At 47.7% G+C, this 15,145-nt stretch overlaps 6 protein-coding genes across 6 annotated transcripts; 4 read left to right on the forward strand and 2 right to left on the reverse strand.

Moving 5' to 3' along the window:
* The first annotated feature begins 802 nt into the window (after positions 1–802).
* Positions 803–4,255, forward strand: B0J16DRAFT_280046 (uncharacterized protein). The gene is made up of 5 exons (XM_046123881.1): positions 803–3,049; positions 3,098–3,201; positions 3,251–3,327; positions 3,374–3,577; positions 3,629–4,255. The coding sequence occupies exons 1-5, from the start codon at positions 909–911 to the stop codon at positions 4,109–4,111; spliced, it is 3,009 nt and encodes a 1,002-aa protein (XP_045989942.1). The 5' UTR covers positions 803–908; the 3' UTR covers positions 4,112–4,255.
* Positions 4,256–5,837: 1,582 nt separating this feature from the next.
* On the forward strand, positions 5,838–8,051 carry B0J16DRAFT_280049 (general substrate transporter). Its single transcript, XM_046123882.1, has 3 exons — positions 5,838–6,285; positions 6,331–6,917; positions 6,967–8,051. The coding sequence occupies exons 1-3, from the start codon at positions 5,984–5,986 to the stop codon at positions 7,710–7,712; spliced, it is 1,635 nt and encodes a 544-aa protein (XP_045989943.1). The 5' UTR covers positions 5,838–5,983; the 3' UTR covers positions 7,713–8,051.
* A 507-nt stretch (positions 8,052–8,558) lies between these two features.
* On the forward strand, positions 8,559–9,307 carry B0J16DRAFT_409840 (uncharacterized protein; the record flags this gene model as incomplete). The annotated part of the gene is made up of 3 exons (XM_046133103.1): positions 8,559–8,703; positions 8,755–8,865; positions 8,916–9,307. 3 exons carry the CDS (start codon positions 8,559–8,561, stop codon positions 9,305–9,307), a joined length of 648 nt encoding a protein of 215 aa, XP_045989944.1.
* Positions 9,308–9,840: 533 nt separating this feature from the next.
* B0J16DRAFT_392006 (FAD dependent oxidoreductase) lies at positions 9,841–11,088 on the forward strand (the record flags this gene model as incomplete). The annotated part of the gene is made up of 4 exons (XM_046131963.1): positions 9,841–9,869; positions 9,926–10,060; positions 10,114–10,211; positions 10,262–11,088. The coding sequence occupies 4 exons, from the start codon at positions 9,841–9,843 to the stop codon at positions 11,086–11,088; spliced, it is 1,089 nt and encodes a 362-aa protein (XP_045989945.1).
* A 408-nt stretch (positions 11,089–11,496) lies between these two features.
* B0J16DRAFT_392009 (proline racemase family) lies at positions 11,497–12,510 on the reverse strand (the record flags this gene model as incomplete). The annotated part of the gene is made up of 1 exon (XM_046131964.1): positions 11,497–12,510. The coding sequence occupies one exon, from the start codon at positions 12,508–12,510 to the stop codon at positions 11,497–11,499; it is 1,014 nt and encodes a 337-aa protein (XP_045989946.1).
* Positions 12,511–13,310: 800 nt separating this feature from the next.
* On the reverse strand, positions 13,311–14,951 carry B0J16DRAFT_392010 (uncharacterized protein; the record flags this gene model as incomplete). Its single annotated transcript, XM_046131965.1, has 1 exon — positions 13,311–14,951. The coding sequence occupies one exon, from the start codon at positions 14,949–14,951 to the stop codon at positions 13,311–13,313; it is 1,641 nt and encodes a 546-aa protein (XP_045989947.1).
* Between the last annotated feature and the right edge of the window lie 194 nt (positions 14,952–15,145).

Consider the following 15,145-nt stretch of genomic DNA (forward strand, 5'->3'; position numbering starts at 1 on the left):
AAGGAAGAGGGAAGGGGTTTATGGGTATGGGGAATGGGGAAAAAAGAGACCAGACCCAAGACACACAGACGCACCCCCTCGAAACTTAGTTTGTGCTTCATCAGCTTTAGTTTGATCAGCCTTATCTTTACTGGAGAAAACGAGATGAGACGAACCCATTCCTTACGGGTTAGCCACGTTAGCCACGTTAGCCACTGTAACAGTACTACGTACCCCCTACCCCAGACTCTTTTGCTCTTAACAATAGATTTGTTGGAATGCGGAAGAGAGAAAAGGCTTGCTGGCCAAGAAACGCATTGGCCAATAATCAGGGAAATTGGGAGATAAATGGGAGAATGGGGACAGGATCGACGAGAGCTGAAGATGAGATTACGATTTCAATGCTTGAACAGATCACAGACCATCATGTTATCTTGGCGGCAGCTGGCAAGATTGGGTCATTGGGGACTGTGAGGGTCTGTTTCAATCAAAACCCATCATCAGGTCCCATTCGGAGAAATAGAAATGTGAGACTCCGAGGGACTGGTTCAGATTTTTCCCTTCCCTGTCACTGTCTCCGTCACTGTACAGGCCCTCTCGGTCAACCAGCTGCAGGCTCAGCTTACCTGCATCTGCAAGCATACAGTGACAGAAACCCGGAGAGTAACTACCGGGGGGAATGGAGCCCATTAATTCCCACTCCCACTCGATCGGGCAAGTTTTGCTCCGCTTGGCGTCGGCCAACTGTCCATTTTTTGCCCCTCCTTCAGGACAAGACCATGGATAGCGAAAAAGGAAAGCATCGGAGTTACTATTTTTTCTTTCTTTTCTCTCTTATTGCTTCGGGGGAATGGAATAGAGGAGAAAAAAGGATGGATTGACATACATAAAGATACTGAATACCCTTCCCCCGAACCAAGTACTATGTCATGCTATCAGGCCTAGCGAAACTAAAGACAGAAACCATGCCCTCCCTATACCGAATCGGAGTCGATGTTGGAGGTACAAACACTGACGCCGCAATCCTCGACATACGGGCCACCAACAAACCCGGCCGTGGCGTCCTGGCCTCTCACAAAGCAAGCACAACAAAAGATATCACCAGCGGTATTGAAGCAGCAATAAGAGCAGTCATACGCGATTCCGATGTTGATCAGAGTTGCGTCCTCAGCGTTACCATAGGGACAACACATTTCATCAATGCTCTTGTAGAAGCAGACGCCAGAAGACTTGACCGTGTCGCTGTACTAAGACTATGCGGGCCATTTACTAGACAACTACCACCATTTGCCGACTTTCCCCTCGGACTCAGGACGATACTTGACGGAGGGGTTTATTATCTTGATGGAGGACTGGAGATTGACGGACGGGAGATATTGCCGTTAAACGAGGACCAGATTCGACAAGCTGCCAGGGATGTTGTCGCCAAGGGTATCAGCGTCATAGCTTTGGTGGGAGTCTTCTCACCACTTGACCACGATGGTCTTCACGAGGAACAATGTCGACGAATTATTCTCCAGGAATGTCCAGGATTACAAGTCGTATGCTCTCACGACATCGGCCCAACAGGATTCTTAGAACGCGAAAATGCTACCATTCTCAACGCCTCCATCTTACGGACCGGCCATCGCGTCAAGAAGGGCTTTAAGCGAGCGATGCATCGACTGCAACTTACATGCCCACTCTTCCTATCACAAAACGACGGAACGTTGATCGATGCGGATACTGCTGCCGAATTCCCGATCAAGACTTTTGCGAGTGGTCCTACGAATAGTATGACCGGTGCCGCGTTCCTTGCTGGGCTGGATCATCACAAGGAAGCTGAAGAGGAGGAACCGCAAATTCTTGTCGTCGATATCGGAGGTACCACTACGGATGTTTGCGCTTTGCTTCCTTCTGGGTTTCCCCGTCAAGCGCCCGGTTTTGTCGAATTGGGTGGTGTTCGGACTGCATTCTCTATGCCCGAGGTTGTCTCAATTGGTCTTGGAGGGGGGAGTAAAGTGCAAGTCGACGCTGAGACGGAGAATGTGACTATCGGGCCCGGATCGGTTGGTCACTGCATACAGCAAGAAGCAAAGATCTTTGGCGGCAAGACTTTGACGGCGAGTGATATCGTCGTTGCGCTGGGCAAGGTTCATCTGGGAGATGCTTCTCTGGTGAGCGATGTCCCGCCTTTCGTTGTGGAAAACGGCCGCAAGGAATTGAACAAGATGCTCGAGACTGTCGTTGAGCAAATGAAGGTCTCTTCAGCTCCGGTGCATGTCTTACTTGTTGGTGGAGGCGCCCTGCTCGTCACCGAGACCCTCGCCGGTGTGGACAAATGCATCGTTCCGATACATCAAGGTGCAGCCAATGCTGTCGGTGCCGCAATTGCCAAGGTCTCTGGCGAAATCGACGTGGTGGAAATCCCCGAAGGACGATCCGAAAAGACAATTGTCGATGCCGCATGCGCGAAAGCAATTGATCTCGCCATTGCCAAGGGTGCCGCCAAGAGTGATGTAAAGATCGTTGAGATCAACAAGATGCCGCTTCAGTACATGTCCAACGGGGCGATTCGGATACAAGTTCGCGCTGTTGGTCATCTCGCTATCCCTGAGGAACTCACACCACCACCTTCACCACCTGTGTCGATTATGCATGAGTTTGAGGAAGACGAGGGCGAAAAGGTCAGTGTGCCTGACGCACTCGTACCAACATACAAGCCATCCCTACACGTCGATCTCGACGCTTACAGACCCGATGTCCAAGACGGAACATGGTATCTCTCAGAAGTCGACCTCGAAATGATCGCCACAGGATGTGGTGTTCTAGGAACAGGCGGTGGAGGCCCAACACACCACGAATACCTCAAGAGTCTCGACGCGCTACGAAAGAACCCCGAGAAGAAGATGAGAGTCATCTCGCCCAAGGCTCTTGACGATGATGCGATGGTTTGCTTTGGCTCGTGGTATGGAAGCCCGAGTGTGATCAACGAGCGCATTGCGGGAGGGAATGAGATTGTTACGGGGATTAATGCCGTCAATAAGGTCGTTGGGAACAAGACTTTTGACGGCATGTATATTGATGAGATGTAAGTCAACTGCAAGACGGGAAAAGAAATGGATGCTAACAGATGCAGTGGTGGTGGAAATGGTATGAGTGCTTTCCCTTCGGCTGTGCACTTCGATGTGCCTGTTGTTGATGGCGATGCTATGGGTCGAGCCTACCCAACTATGTATCACGGTATGTCCCCCAATATCGTATCTTGAATTCCCTTTACTAATTTGTGCAGCCACATTCAGTGTCTACGGTCACTCTCTGACACCATGTGTTCTCTCCGATGCGAGAGGCAATGTCAGCGTAGTAATGGTAAGCCGCCCGTCACCACCCATTAACCTCATACTGACAACAACAGAGTACCGACAATCCCGTCCGCTTAGAGTCCCTCCTCCGAACAACTGTCATCGAACTCGGTCTCGGCTGCGCAGTATGCGCCAATCCCCTTCCCGGCTCGGTGATCAAGTCGCATGGTGTTCCCAACACTGTTTCTCAAGCGTGGTACCTCGGTCGCGCTGTGCATAACGCGCGACGGAAGAAGACCAGCTATGTAGACGCGATTGTAAGTCAATCTCTTTTCGCATTCATTTGAAGCGTCGCTAATGAATGACAGTTTGACGTTTGCGCTGGAAAGCTTCTCTTCACGGGAAAGATTGTTGATGTGAGACGATACATTGGCGGCGGCTACACAATGGGTTCGGTAGTCATCGCTCCGCTCAGCGCCGACGAGCGCGAAACACACGGCTCCAACCAAACCCTCCCCGACTCCGACAAACACATGATCATTCCCTTCCAAAACGAATACCTCTACGCAGCCCTTAGCGACGCCGATGGCACAGAAGCTTCTCAACAAGTAGTATGTACCGTCCCCGACCTCATCTCCATCCTCGGCCAAGACGGTGAGGGCATCGGATCGCAAGATCTACGTTACGGATTGAGGGTGAATGTCATTGCGCTACCTGCGCATCCGCTGTGGAAGACGGATAAGGGTATGAAGGTTGGTGGACCGGAAGGATTTGGGTTGGAGATGGGGTATGTTGGTGTTGATAATGACTTTACCGAGGCGAGGAGTGTGATTGAGGAGTTTGGGGCATGAGATAACGTTATGAAGTATGACTGCATTTGCATTGGGTTATGGAATTGGGAATAGAGATGAAACACCGCATACGAGGAGTTTTGGAAGCATAGCATAGTTGTGAGCATTTTAGTACAATAGACGATGCCTTTGGCATTTACACACAAACGATTGAAAAGATACAGCGCGAACGTCTCTTGACAATTTAGAAGTCTCTCTACAGCGCGCGACATTGAATCGTCCCGGAGAATTTGTCTGACTGAAGGCAATTGGGATAAGACCAACCTTAAAGAAGGTAGTAGTCTCGGCAGTGTTAGCCCCGGGTTGGTGCGGCGCGGCGCGTTTCGCGTGGCAAGCTTCGGGCAATTTTACTTAGACGTCCAGTCTTGCGCCGCAAACCTTATAGGCAGCATTGTATCAGTTGAGACGGTCTTTTGAACCTTGTATAAACTGGTGTTAGTCAATTGGAAGCATTGTGCTATAGAGATACACGTTCGCGACCGTAAGGTTAAATGGCTAAAGGTTGAGTCGTGGAGGTGCGACAAGACACTGGTCGCAAATGCGACAACAGGAAACAAGAAGCGTGGCATCATACTCTGACCCTCTGACAGGTCAATCCTTCAATTGGCGACCGGGCGACCCCGTGTGTGTACAAACATGCAACTCAATTGAGCTGTCTGTCAAAAGGTCCAGGTTAAGTTGGCTACCTCTTGTCACAAGTTTGTCATCTGCCATGCGAACAACAAGGCAGTCGTAAAATGCTGAATCGGAGGGCTGCGAATATGCATGAGCTGACATCATAAATTACAACTACAGAATCCTTCGGGCGGGAATAACGCGCCAAGAGAGGGCTGTTGGTGTTCTGAGACTTGGCATCGCCGGAGTCCGGTTCGTGATGAAACTGCCCATCAAGCGCATGACAAGCAAACATTTCTAGAATGCTGGAACAGAAACCACAAGACAGGAAGCATTCCTATAGAAGAAGGATGATTGGTTTAGGCAAAATGCAAAACAATGCGATAATGTCAAGTTGGATCAAACTGTTCGTGATCCGTCACAGGACCAAATTGTGGTTTGACTAAAAACCAGGCATTCTCACCACCCCGTCGTCGCTTGCTAAAACACGACAGCACATGTGACAAAATCCCATTCTCCGCAAAGGTAATAAGCTTCCCCGTAGACCCAGAGCGATTCTTGCGTCTCATTGCAGCGCTTATGCCCTGTATTCGGACCTATTTGTCGTGTGGAGAGATCTGGGGAACATTTACAGTACGCGCTTCGGATCCGAGAGTGCCTTGATCGTGATGTGATCGGCAATGACACCACTTACTCATGCGGGACCTCGCCGAAAGAGACATATTTTCCGTAGCCCTGGGATAAGACGGGTGGAATTTTCTATGTAACGTTTCAGAGCTGAGTGGGTTGGAATCATGGAGGAGAAAAGGATATGGGGAGAGAATTGGGTCCTTTTTGCGAGCTTCAATGCTGAGGTTGTAGAACAGCGACCATGTTCAAACCTCAATTGAGGACTACAATAGCACAACCACTTGTACAGTAAGACAAAGCGTTTCAACGTTGCACAACTAATAAGTTAGAAACTTGTAGAATCACAAACCTACGTCATCTCAGACATCAATTGGTGCAATCGCTCGGCTACCACCGTCTCATCAAACCCCAGACCTTGTGGATCCTTCTGTGCAGCAACAGGCAATGATCTCCATCATCAGAAGGCTCGGCATCGCATGCTCGTCCCTGAAGGATCTTTTGGTTAAAGTCAAGGTCGGGCAAGTGTAACCCGATGCCTTGGGCTTAGGCATATATAACATGTTCGTTACACCGTTGCTCTTTTTTGCTAGCAGGTTTTCGACCTGATATTCCACAACTCAAGTGACCATGCCTATTGGAAATATTTACGTGATCGCTGCTACTGCGGTAGTAGGCGGTGCACTTTTTGGCTTCGATATCTCTTCTATTTCTGCCCAGTTGGGTGAGAACTCTTATAAATGTTACTTCAACCAAGGACCCAAGGGTCCGCCATTCGACGATGATCTGGACTGTAGTGGTCCGACGTCGTTGAATCAGGGCGGTATCACGGCCAGTATGGCTGCTGGTTCGTGGCTTGGAGCTCTATGCTCTGGTTTTACCAGTGATCAGTTGGGAAGAAAGTACTCTATCATGCTTGGTTGTGTTATCTGGTAAGTCAAGCACAATTTCTGTCAAGTATAGGCCTAACAAGTTAGGATGATCGGCTCTATCATCTCCTGCGCATCGCAGAACATCGGCATGCTCGTCGTCGGCCGTGTCATCAACGGTTTCGCTGTCGGTATTGAATCCGCCCAAGTCCCCGTCTACATCGCCGAAATCTCTCCCCCATCCAAGCGCGGTCGCTTCATCGGTATGCAGCAATGGGCCATCACCTGGGGCATCTTGATCATGTACTACATCTCTTACGGTAGCGCCAACATCGGTGGACGCACCTCGGCCGATTACTCTACTGCCGCGTTCCGAGTTCCTTGGGGACTGCAGATGGTCCCTGGCATCTTCCTCTTCTTTATGATGATGCTTCTTCCTGAGTCGCCGAGATGGTTGGCGAGGAAAGATCGTTGGGATGAGTGTCATGCTGTGCTTACGCTTGTGCATGGACATGGAGACCCTGATCATCCATTTGTGACTCTTGAGCTGCAGGATATCAAGGATATGTGTGCTTTCGAGGCTTCGATTGCGGATGTCACGTATCTCGATCTTTTCAAGCCTAGAATGCTGAACCGAACTATCATCGGAGTATTTACTCAGATTTGGTCACAGCTTACTGGCATGAACGTTATGAGTAAGTTCTCCAATGCCAAACTTCAACCTTATATACTGACTGCTATTAGTGTACTACATTTCCTATGTCTTCTCTATGGCGGGCTACTCAGGCAATGCCAACCTTCTGGCCTCCTCCATCCAGTACATCATCAACGTCCTTATGACTATCCCTGCTCTTCTCTGGATGGACAAATGGGGCCGTCGTCCGACTTTCCTCATCGGCGCCGCTCTCATGTGCACATGGATGTTCGCCAACGCGGGTATCCTAGCCGCTCACGGAACCGAAATCCCCAAGGACGAGCGCGAGTCACCTCAAGTCTCCATGAGTGTCGGTGGAGGTCCAGCAAAGGGTCTAATCGCATGCACATATCTCTTCGTCGCCTCTTTCGCACCCACCTGGGGTCCTGCCTCATGGACTTATCCTCCGGAGCTCTTCCCCCTCCGTCTTCGAGGAAAGGGTGTTGCTTTCGCTACCTCATCCAACTGGGCTTTCAACACTGCTCTCGGTCTTTTCACGCCCGTCGCTTTTGAGAACATTACTTGGAAGAGTTACATCATCTTCGGTGTTTTCAACGTCGCCATGTTCATCCATGTCTTCTTCATGTTCCCCGAGACAGCTGGAAAGACTCTCGAGGAGACGACTCATATCTTTGAAGATCCCAATGGTATCAAGTACATTGGTACTCCTGCTTGGAAGACGCGCGTTGCTACTCATGTTACAAACAAGGCTGAGAAGGGTGATGTCGAGGCTAAGCTGAGCCATGCTACACATGAAGAGCGCACTGAGCACTCTCCATCGCCAGCTGAGAAGTAAGGAAGAAGACCGAGGGAAGATCTTTGTGACAGTTGGATCTATTAATTGATAGTGCTCACAGTTCTCATGCTTGAGGAAAAGAGATCTATTATTCTATGTATGCACCGAAGTCATAATAGTCATAAATCTACCTTATTCGATTAATCCTACTATTCAAACTTCAAGAAGCCCTCACTTTCGTGCTCAATCTGCTCCAGCACTTGTGGCTTCCTTCACTGCTTTGGGTTGCTAAGTGTAAGCGCCTTCACCATATGTGTCTCTCGAGTACATGCATATGTTCGGACCCTTCTAGTCAACACCAAGTCCTTGTAATTTCGTAAGAAACCATGCTTTTCTCGGGCCTATAGCACATTGTGATCTATGATGATAGCTGAATGTAGAATTAGACTCACTTGGGCTAGGTAGCGGGGTAGTTTCCTGCAAAACCCAAAAGCCTACTGATATAACCTGCCGCTAGTCAGCGTTTAATGCTTACATGCAACCTAGATGTGAGACTTTGCGATTCTTTTCTGTCCAATGACTTGTTTAACTATACCAGGTGTTGAACTCAATCGCTGGCCCAAAACATTATGCTGGTTCCGACGTATCAAAACGTCCTATCCGATATGGCCAGTCTTTCAGCTGAGTCCTGGATGGTCCAGACTTTGGCAATGCCGCATTTTATGTAGGCTTCTCAGCAACGTAGCTAAGCAGAGAACTCTGTATAAAGTTGCATAGTGGTCCTCTCTTTTCTTCTCTTGTCACTTTCTCTGATATTCCTTCTTGCCTTATGTCCAACATCAATTTTTGATTTATATAAATTTAACTTTCTTTTTAATCTTGAACCAGTTCCTACAATTACCCATCATGGCACATTATTCCCTCCGCGTTAACCTCGACGAGAAGAGGCTTAAGCAATGGTCTTCTGTCCCAGACATGAAGCTCTGCTTCGCTATGGAAATCTCCAACGGTGGCGATAAAACTTATCATAACATGGTGGCTTGTACCAATGGTATGTCGAGTTATCTGCTCTCAGTATATAATTCTCACTAATTTGATTCAGATATAGGAACCAGCACTCAGATCACATGGACCGATAACTACAAAATCGCTGCCAACGTTATTACAATCACTACAATCGCCCCAACCACTCCCAATGCACCAACTACAACAAGTAAGACAAACCTTTGCATCTTACGTGGACACACTGACATTTATTCTTAGTCAGTACAACTAAGATGACCAACATGGTAGACGTCAAATTCGGCACAAAAACAACTGTCACTAAAGACAGCAATATCTCCACTGGCTTCAGCAGCGATGCTCCTTCAAAGGGTTTCCTATTCACCAACGAAATAGAGTGCTCTACTATTCTCTACTGTGAGATAGACGGAAAGTTCGTGCCTGTTTATACCAGCCCCGGAGGCAGCCTGTCACCAGGCTCTTCGGAGGAGATTATTCCGAACAGGAAGGTCTATGTGTGGTTCTCGGATGATGCTAAGTCTTCGACTATGATTGAAACGATGGGGCGGGCGGAAGGGATTCAGTTTGAGTTTGGTGGTAATAGTGATAAAATTGTTACTTTGGACATGATGGGTAACTGGACACTTTCCTGAGGATTTTCAGCTTGGGAAATTTAACTCGTTGTTGAAATGAGCTTTCATCAGACTTATATAATATTTATGATTCACTGACCCTTCTATCTACCTTTATAACTCGGTGTCTAGATAGCCTCAGCCTCCATCTTTGAAAGATCAATCATGATTTAATCAATTCAATTGGGAACACTATGGGCCCAGAATCACAAGCGCTATCTTTAGTATATCACAAGACCCCTCATGCCATCTTTCAACTTGGGAAAGCCAGCGCGAAAGGGAATCTCTTTGAGTTCGCACTAGTGGCCCCAGCTAAGGAGACTACCCCAGCCTGCCCCAGATGCCCTTTTCAATAGAGACGAATCCACAAATTCTAAAAGGGCATGCGTCCGCGATATAGCCAATCAAGGTCCATGTCCGTTAGGCGAATGAGATAGACTTAAAATGGTCGGTGTCTTTAGTTATCATGTTCTTGTTTGTTGTTATGGTATTGTTTTTATGTTCCATTTCTGATCGAGAAGGCGATATTTTACGATTATAATCGAATACTCAACATGTCGAATAACACAGTTGTCGTTGTAGGGTGAGTAAACTGTTACTTCGTGAAGGATTATGAGGAGAGACAGCTGATATATCTAGTGCCGGTGTGATTGGCCTCACATCAGCCTTACTTCTAGCCAAGGAGGGCAACAGAGTCACTGTTGTAGGCAAACACATGCCCGGTGACTACGATGCTGAGTACGCTTCACCATGGGCTGGAGCAAACGTCATCCCGTAAGTCTACATCTTCACTTCAGATACTCAGTCTTTTAACACAGTCTTCACAGCTTAGCTCCCAAAGAAGCCAGTCGCTGGGAACGAAGAACTTGGATTGCCCTCAAGAAGCTTGTCGAAGAAACCCCCGAGGCAGGCATTCACTTCCAGAGTACGTTACTCCTTTTATGCAGATGATACAATGGCTAATCTTATGTCCAGCAACGCACGTCCTCCGCCGAGATAGGGACATGAAATCTGCCAAGTCAGGTTTCTCAGCGCACTTCTACGCTGACAACCCCTGGTTCAAAGACATCTTCAACAACTTCAGAGATAACACCCCCACCGAACTCGCCGCTGGCTATGACTCTGGCTTTCAATACCAGGGCATCTGCATCAACACAGCTATCTATCTTCCTTGGTTACTTGGCCAATGTCTCAAGCACGGCGTCGTCGTCAAACGCTCTATCCTTTCTAATATTAATGAGGCCAAGTACCTTAGCCATACTGGCGAGAAGGCGAATATTATTGTGAATGCTACTGGTCTTGGATCGCTGAAGCTTGGTGGTGTGGAGGATACCACGGTTGCTCCTGCGCGAGGCCAAGTCGTCGTTGTGAGAAATGAGACACCCAAGAATCTTCCTCTCTTTATGTGCTCCAGTGCTCTGGATGAGAGCGGTGAGGAGATCTACGCTATGCAAAGAGCCGCAGGCGGAGGCACCGTCATTGGTGGAACTTATCAAATCGGCAACTGGGACACACAGCCTGATCCTAATACCGCCAACCGCATCATGCAGCGAGTCGTTGACTTGATTCCCGAGATTGCCGGTGGAAAGGGAATTACTGGCTTGAGCATTATTCGACATGGCGTCGGGTTCCGCCCTTACCGTAAGGGTGGTATGAGGCTAGAGGAGGAGAAGCTCGATGATGAAACTTGGGTGATTCATAATTATGGACACTCCGGTTGGGGATACATGGGGTCTTATGGATGTGCTGAGGGTGTTGTTGAGCTGGTTGGCAAGGTTACTGAGACGAGAGCGAAGTTGTAGATTTGAGAGATACCTAGCATAGCATATCATTTAATTTGGATTGTGTTTGATCTTTTTCAAGTTTAGATTTGGTGCGGATCTCATTGCGAGCTGTTATATCTTGTTCAACCTTTATCTACCTTTTCTCGGATGATGTTCAGATGAGACTTTGCTCAGACAAACGGATGACGAGTGTCTTACCGCTTTGCACGGTTGAGTTGTTTTCATGGTGAGCTATAAGCAATAAACATAGTGAGAATTTCTATTTAAGGTTTTTGAAGGTCAGTCATCAAGTCATACAGTTCAAATATAGTGAGAATTTGAAGGTTTCAACGTAACAATTTACTCTAAAGCCATAGTTTAAACCTCATGGTCGGTATCCTGTATCAAAACTTCGTGTTATCATGAACGTTTATTTGTATTTACTTATTAATTGAGAAGGAAACCTGTAGGAAAAGGATCCTCAGGATCAAGGTGCACATTCTTCTCACCCGTTATCCAAGCCCGCCCTTTGATAGTCGGCAAGACCGCATCAAGCTCCCCAACCTTTGTAGTCCCTCTAACCTTACCAACAAACTCGGTGTTGATGATGCTTCTAAACGTAACCTCCTCGCCCTCCTTAATGATCCCCCTAGCATGAAGAATTGCCAGTCGTGACGAACTTCCAGTACCACAGGGACTCCTGTCGAGACGGCCAGGTGTAACGACGACAGTGTGCTTGACAGTCTTCCCGTTCGGACCGTCTTCTAAAGGCTCGGTGATAATCGTATTGTTGATGCCGCAGATGGCGGGATTTTCAGGGTGTGTAGGCATGCAGTTGGCGAGGACAGCTGCTTTTATCCTCTTTCCAATGTTGACAAGAGTGTCGGCATTGATGGTTTCGACTCTGATTCCCAGTGCTTCTGATTTGACGAGCACGTACCACTGTCCTCCGTAGGCGATATCCACAGAAATAACTCCTATGCCGGGGACGTCGATTTCTTTGTCCAAAGCGTAGACGAAAGCTGGGACATTATCGAAAGAAACGGATTTACACTTTCCATTGTCACACTCCGCGGTAGCAACAACCAAGCCAGCAGCAGTATCAAGTCTAACTGTCGTAACCGGCTCGATCATGGGGACAATACCCGTCTCAAGAAGAACGGTAGTTGTGCAGACGCAGTTGGAGCCTGACATAGGAACCCAGTCACCAGGAGCCATGATAAGGAATCCAGCGTCGGCATCAGAGCGACAAGGAGGAGTGACCAAGTTCACGCTCATCTCTAGGCGACCGCGAGGTTCTTGAAGGAGAAGTTTTCGTAGATCATCCTTCTCGGCCATATAGTGCACGAGCTTGTCGTGCATTGTCTTGGCTGGGATGTCGATTACGCCGCCGATAACGACATCGCCAACCTCACCTTCAGCGTGGCAAGTGACGATGGAGATGACTCGTTTTGATCGCATGATGGTAATAATATGAGAGGTTTGGGAAGAGAATATCCTGAGATTGTGGGTGAATCTGGGGAAAGTAGTATTCTGGTCACATTATTATGCTTTTTAATAACTATCAGGTCTCCTCCTCTATCGCAATCAATTGACTTATTCTGTAGGCGGTTGATCATTTGGGGTGCGAGACGGCGGAAAACTGCCCGATGTAGAATGCGGCTAGAGAACCCGAGGCTACTGTTTAAAGAAGGTGGTCTCGAATCTCAACCCTTTCAACACAGACCATCACTTCTGATTGGACATCGTTTGATAAGTCGGAATAATTGAGATCCTAGGAACTGTTGAGAGGAACTCGTGATTTCTAGAAAAGGAAACAATATTCTAGTGTGGTTGATAAGGTTATTAGGGTGCTTCTAATTGGTTGGTTCGTTTCTCTGACCTCAGGTAATGCTCCGCACTTGGCATCTGAGTTAGGCGCGTCACTTAGTATCACTATGTGGCTCGAGAGTTTGCTGCATATGACTACTTACTAAATAAGGAGACGAACTGAACTTCCTATATGCCAGGTGAATAACAGAAGAAATGTCCTTTAAGGCTTAGGCTACCAAAATAAAGTAGCCCAAATGCCGGTCAAAACTAGCCTAAGGTGACTAAATTATTTCGTCTTGTACTCTCGGAGGCCAAACCTTTCAATACCATGCTGCATGCACACACAATTGCCCAGATATAAGTATACATTTATTATCATTAGCTTATAACGACCAGCATCTAAAGCTTATGACTCTAAAACAACCAACATCTCGCCCTTGTAGGCTCCATCACCCAACAACTCCGTCATCTAGATCCTCGAGCAAATCCCCTTCTCTATCGCCCTCTGCAAAAGCTACCTTTCTCTTCTGCTCTTCCTTCTCCATCCATAGCTGCCCAATTCTCATGACATATCCATCGTAGTCAAATTCGTGCCATTCGAATAAGCTTTCAGAAACGAGTTCATCCCAAACTGGATCTTCGACCCTGCCAGGCACCTTGCGCAAACCCTGTTCCTTCAGCCACGGGCGGGAAAACTCATTCCAGTAACTCTCATTGTCTAGTGTCATCTTATACCATGACGACCAGGGGTTCCGTGTCTCGTCGAATATAAAGCGGTGGATTCGCTGAGGCCCTTCTAGTGTTTCTCGTACGCTTGCGATGTTTTCGTTTGCTGCGGAGATACGGAGAGCGTCGAAAAGACGAGTCCAGCATGTCTTTCCGTCACGATCAACGTTGAGGTCTCCCGATGGATCTGTCATAGAAGTGATATCTCGTAGAGCTTCGACGATACTAACAAAAGCCCTCTGTTCGGTCTCGTCCACGAACTCGTACTTGATCAACAACTTGACCTTCTCCTCAAATACATCAGTTATATCCCCGTAATACTTCTGCTTACACATCTGACGTATGAACATGAGTTCGTTCCAAAGACTGCAAGCCAAGTCCCCCAAGCAGGACATTTGCGCCCATCGTTGAAGTACACGTTCTGTCAACGAATCATCATCCATCCAACGCTCATGACCAACCCATGTAATCATCGACTTAGGGCAACCATCTCTCCAATCTTTGACTCTAGCATCATGTTGCTTGTATTGGTCGAGCAAAAGTTCAAGAAAGTGCGGAGGACAATGAGACCGCATAGCTATTTCCAATGGTGTGTAGCGGCCCAGGTTGTAAGGCAACAGACATCCATGAGCGAGGAGCATACGGATCATTTGACAGATACCTTCAGTTTGGTACCTATCACTACTCCGGTTTACAGACTGTATGAGTACCTTTGGCATTCTTTGTGACTTCAACAAAGGATCCAGCTTTCTCATCCAGTTCTTTGCGCCAGACTCCTGTGCCCATTTTAGGTCGTGGGGATGTAGCTTCTGCTCATAAACATCGTAGCCATGATCCACCAACCATTGTAAAGCTGTAATAGGTTTCCCAATGGGGGCCAAGCCACGGTGCACAGACTCTAAAAGAACATCTACTGGCCTGTGAGTAACATGTCTTTGATAACATGGATCCTCCAGATCCCAATGCATATCAGGTGCAGCACCAAACTCGGCGCACCTCCCCATCGCGTCGACATCAGCATGCTCGAGAGCGGAGCGGAAGACCTGAAAGTTATCTGCACGATAGTACAAGGGGCGGATGTGATAGAATAGGTTGGAAGAAGCTAAGCCAAGGTTCTTCAAGTCTGTGGCTGAGAGAGTGCTGGATTCTGTAGTGTGCTTCTCAGTGGTTTCCTCCTTGTTGAATATACGTGGGGGTCGGGTCTCTATCGGACCCTGATCGAGTGGCTTGGTTTGAATTGCGATTTGATAAAGGATCTCGGTAGGGAGTAGAGCAAGGGTGCCTTTTTGTTGGGGTCTTGTAGAGTTGATCACGGTGTTCGAGACCGGAGGAATGGTGTCATCGTTTTGGTAAGAGTTTGACATTTTTGCAGTGTTACTTTGTATGATTGTAGTTGAAAGATTTATTGGTTTGTCGGTTTACTAGCCTGTTGGCTTGTTGATAGATGATATAAAGTGATTTGAAGCGATTTGAAACTGTTTGATTCAAGACAAGACCATGGAAGGGATCGTGGTTACATTTGTACTCGAGCCCATATTGGATCAACCAAGGACTTGAA

This window comes from Fusarium flagelliforme, assembly GCF_020744385.1.
Source record: "Fusarium flagelliforme strain FIESC 12 MPI-CAGE-AA-0113 chromosome Unknown B0J16scaffold_1, whole genome shotgun sequence".
Lineage (NCBI taxonomy): Eukaryota > Fungi > Ascomycota > Sordariomycetes > Hypocreales > Nectriaceae > Fusarium > Fusarium flagelliforme.

Bases quoted from the DNA above. Each gene is read 5' to 3' on its own strand.
- B0J16DRAFT_280046 (XM_046123881.1), top strand. From the start codon at position 909: ATGCTATCAGGCCTAGCGAAACTAAAGACAGAAACCATGCCCTCCCTA. The intron at 3,050-3,097 runs GTAAGTCAACTG...TAACAGATGCAG, and splicing joins GGCATGTATATTGATGAGAT to TGGTGGTGGAAATGGTATGA. The intron at 3,202-3,250 runs GTATGTCCCCCA...TAATTTGTGCAG, and splicing joins CTACCCAACTATGTATCACG to CCACATTCAGTGTCTACGGT.
- B0J16DRAFT_280049 (XM_046123882.1), top strand. From the start codon at position 5,984: ATGCCTATTGGAAATATTTACGTGATCGCTGCTACTGCGGTAGTAGGC. The intron at 6,286-6,330 runs GTAAGTCAAGCA...CTAACAAGTTAG, and splicing joins ATGCTTGGTTGTGTTATCTG to GATGATCGGCTCTATCATCT. The intron at 6,918-6,966 runs GTAAGTTCTCCA...GACTGCTATTAG, and splicing joins TACTGGCATGAACGTTATGA to TGTACTACATTTCCTATGTC.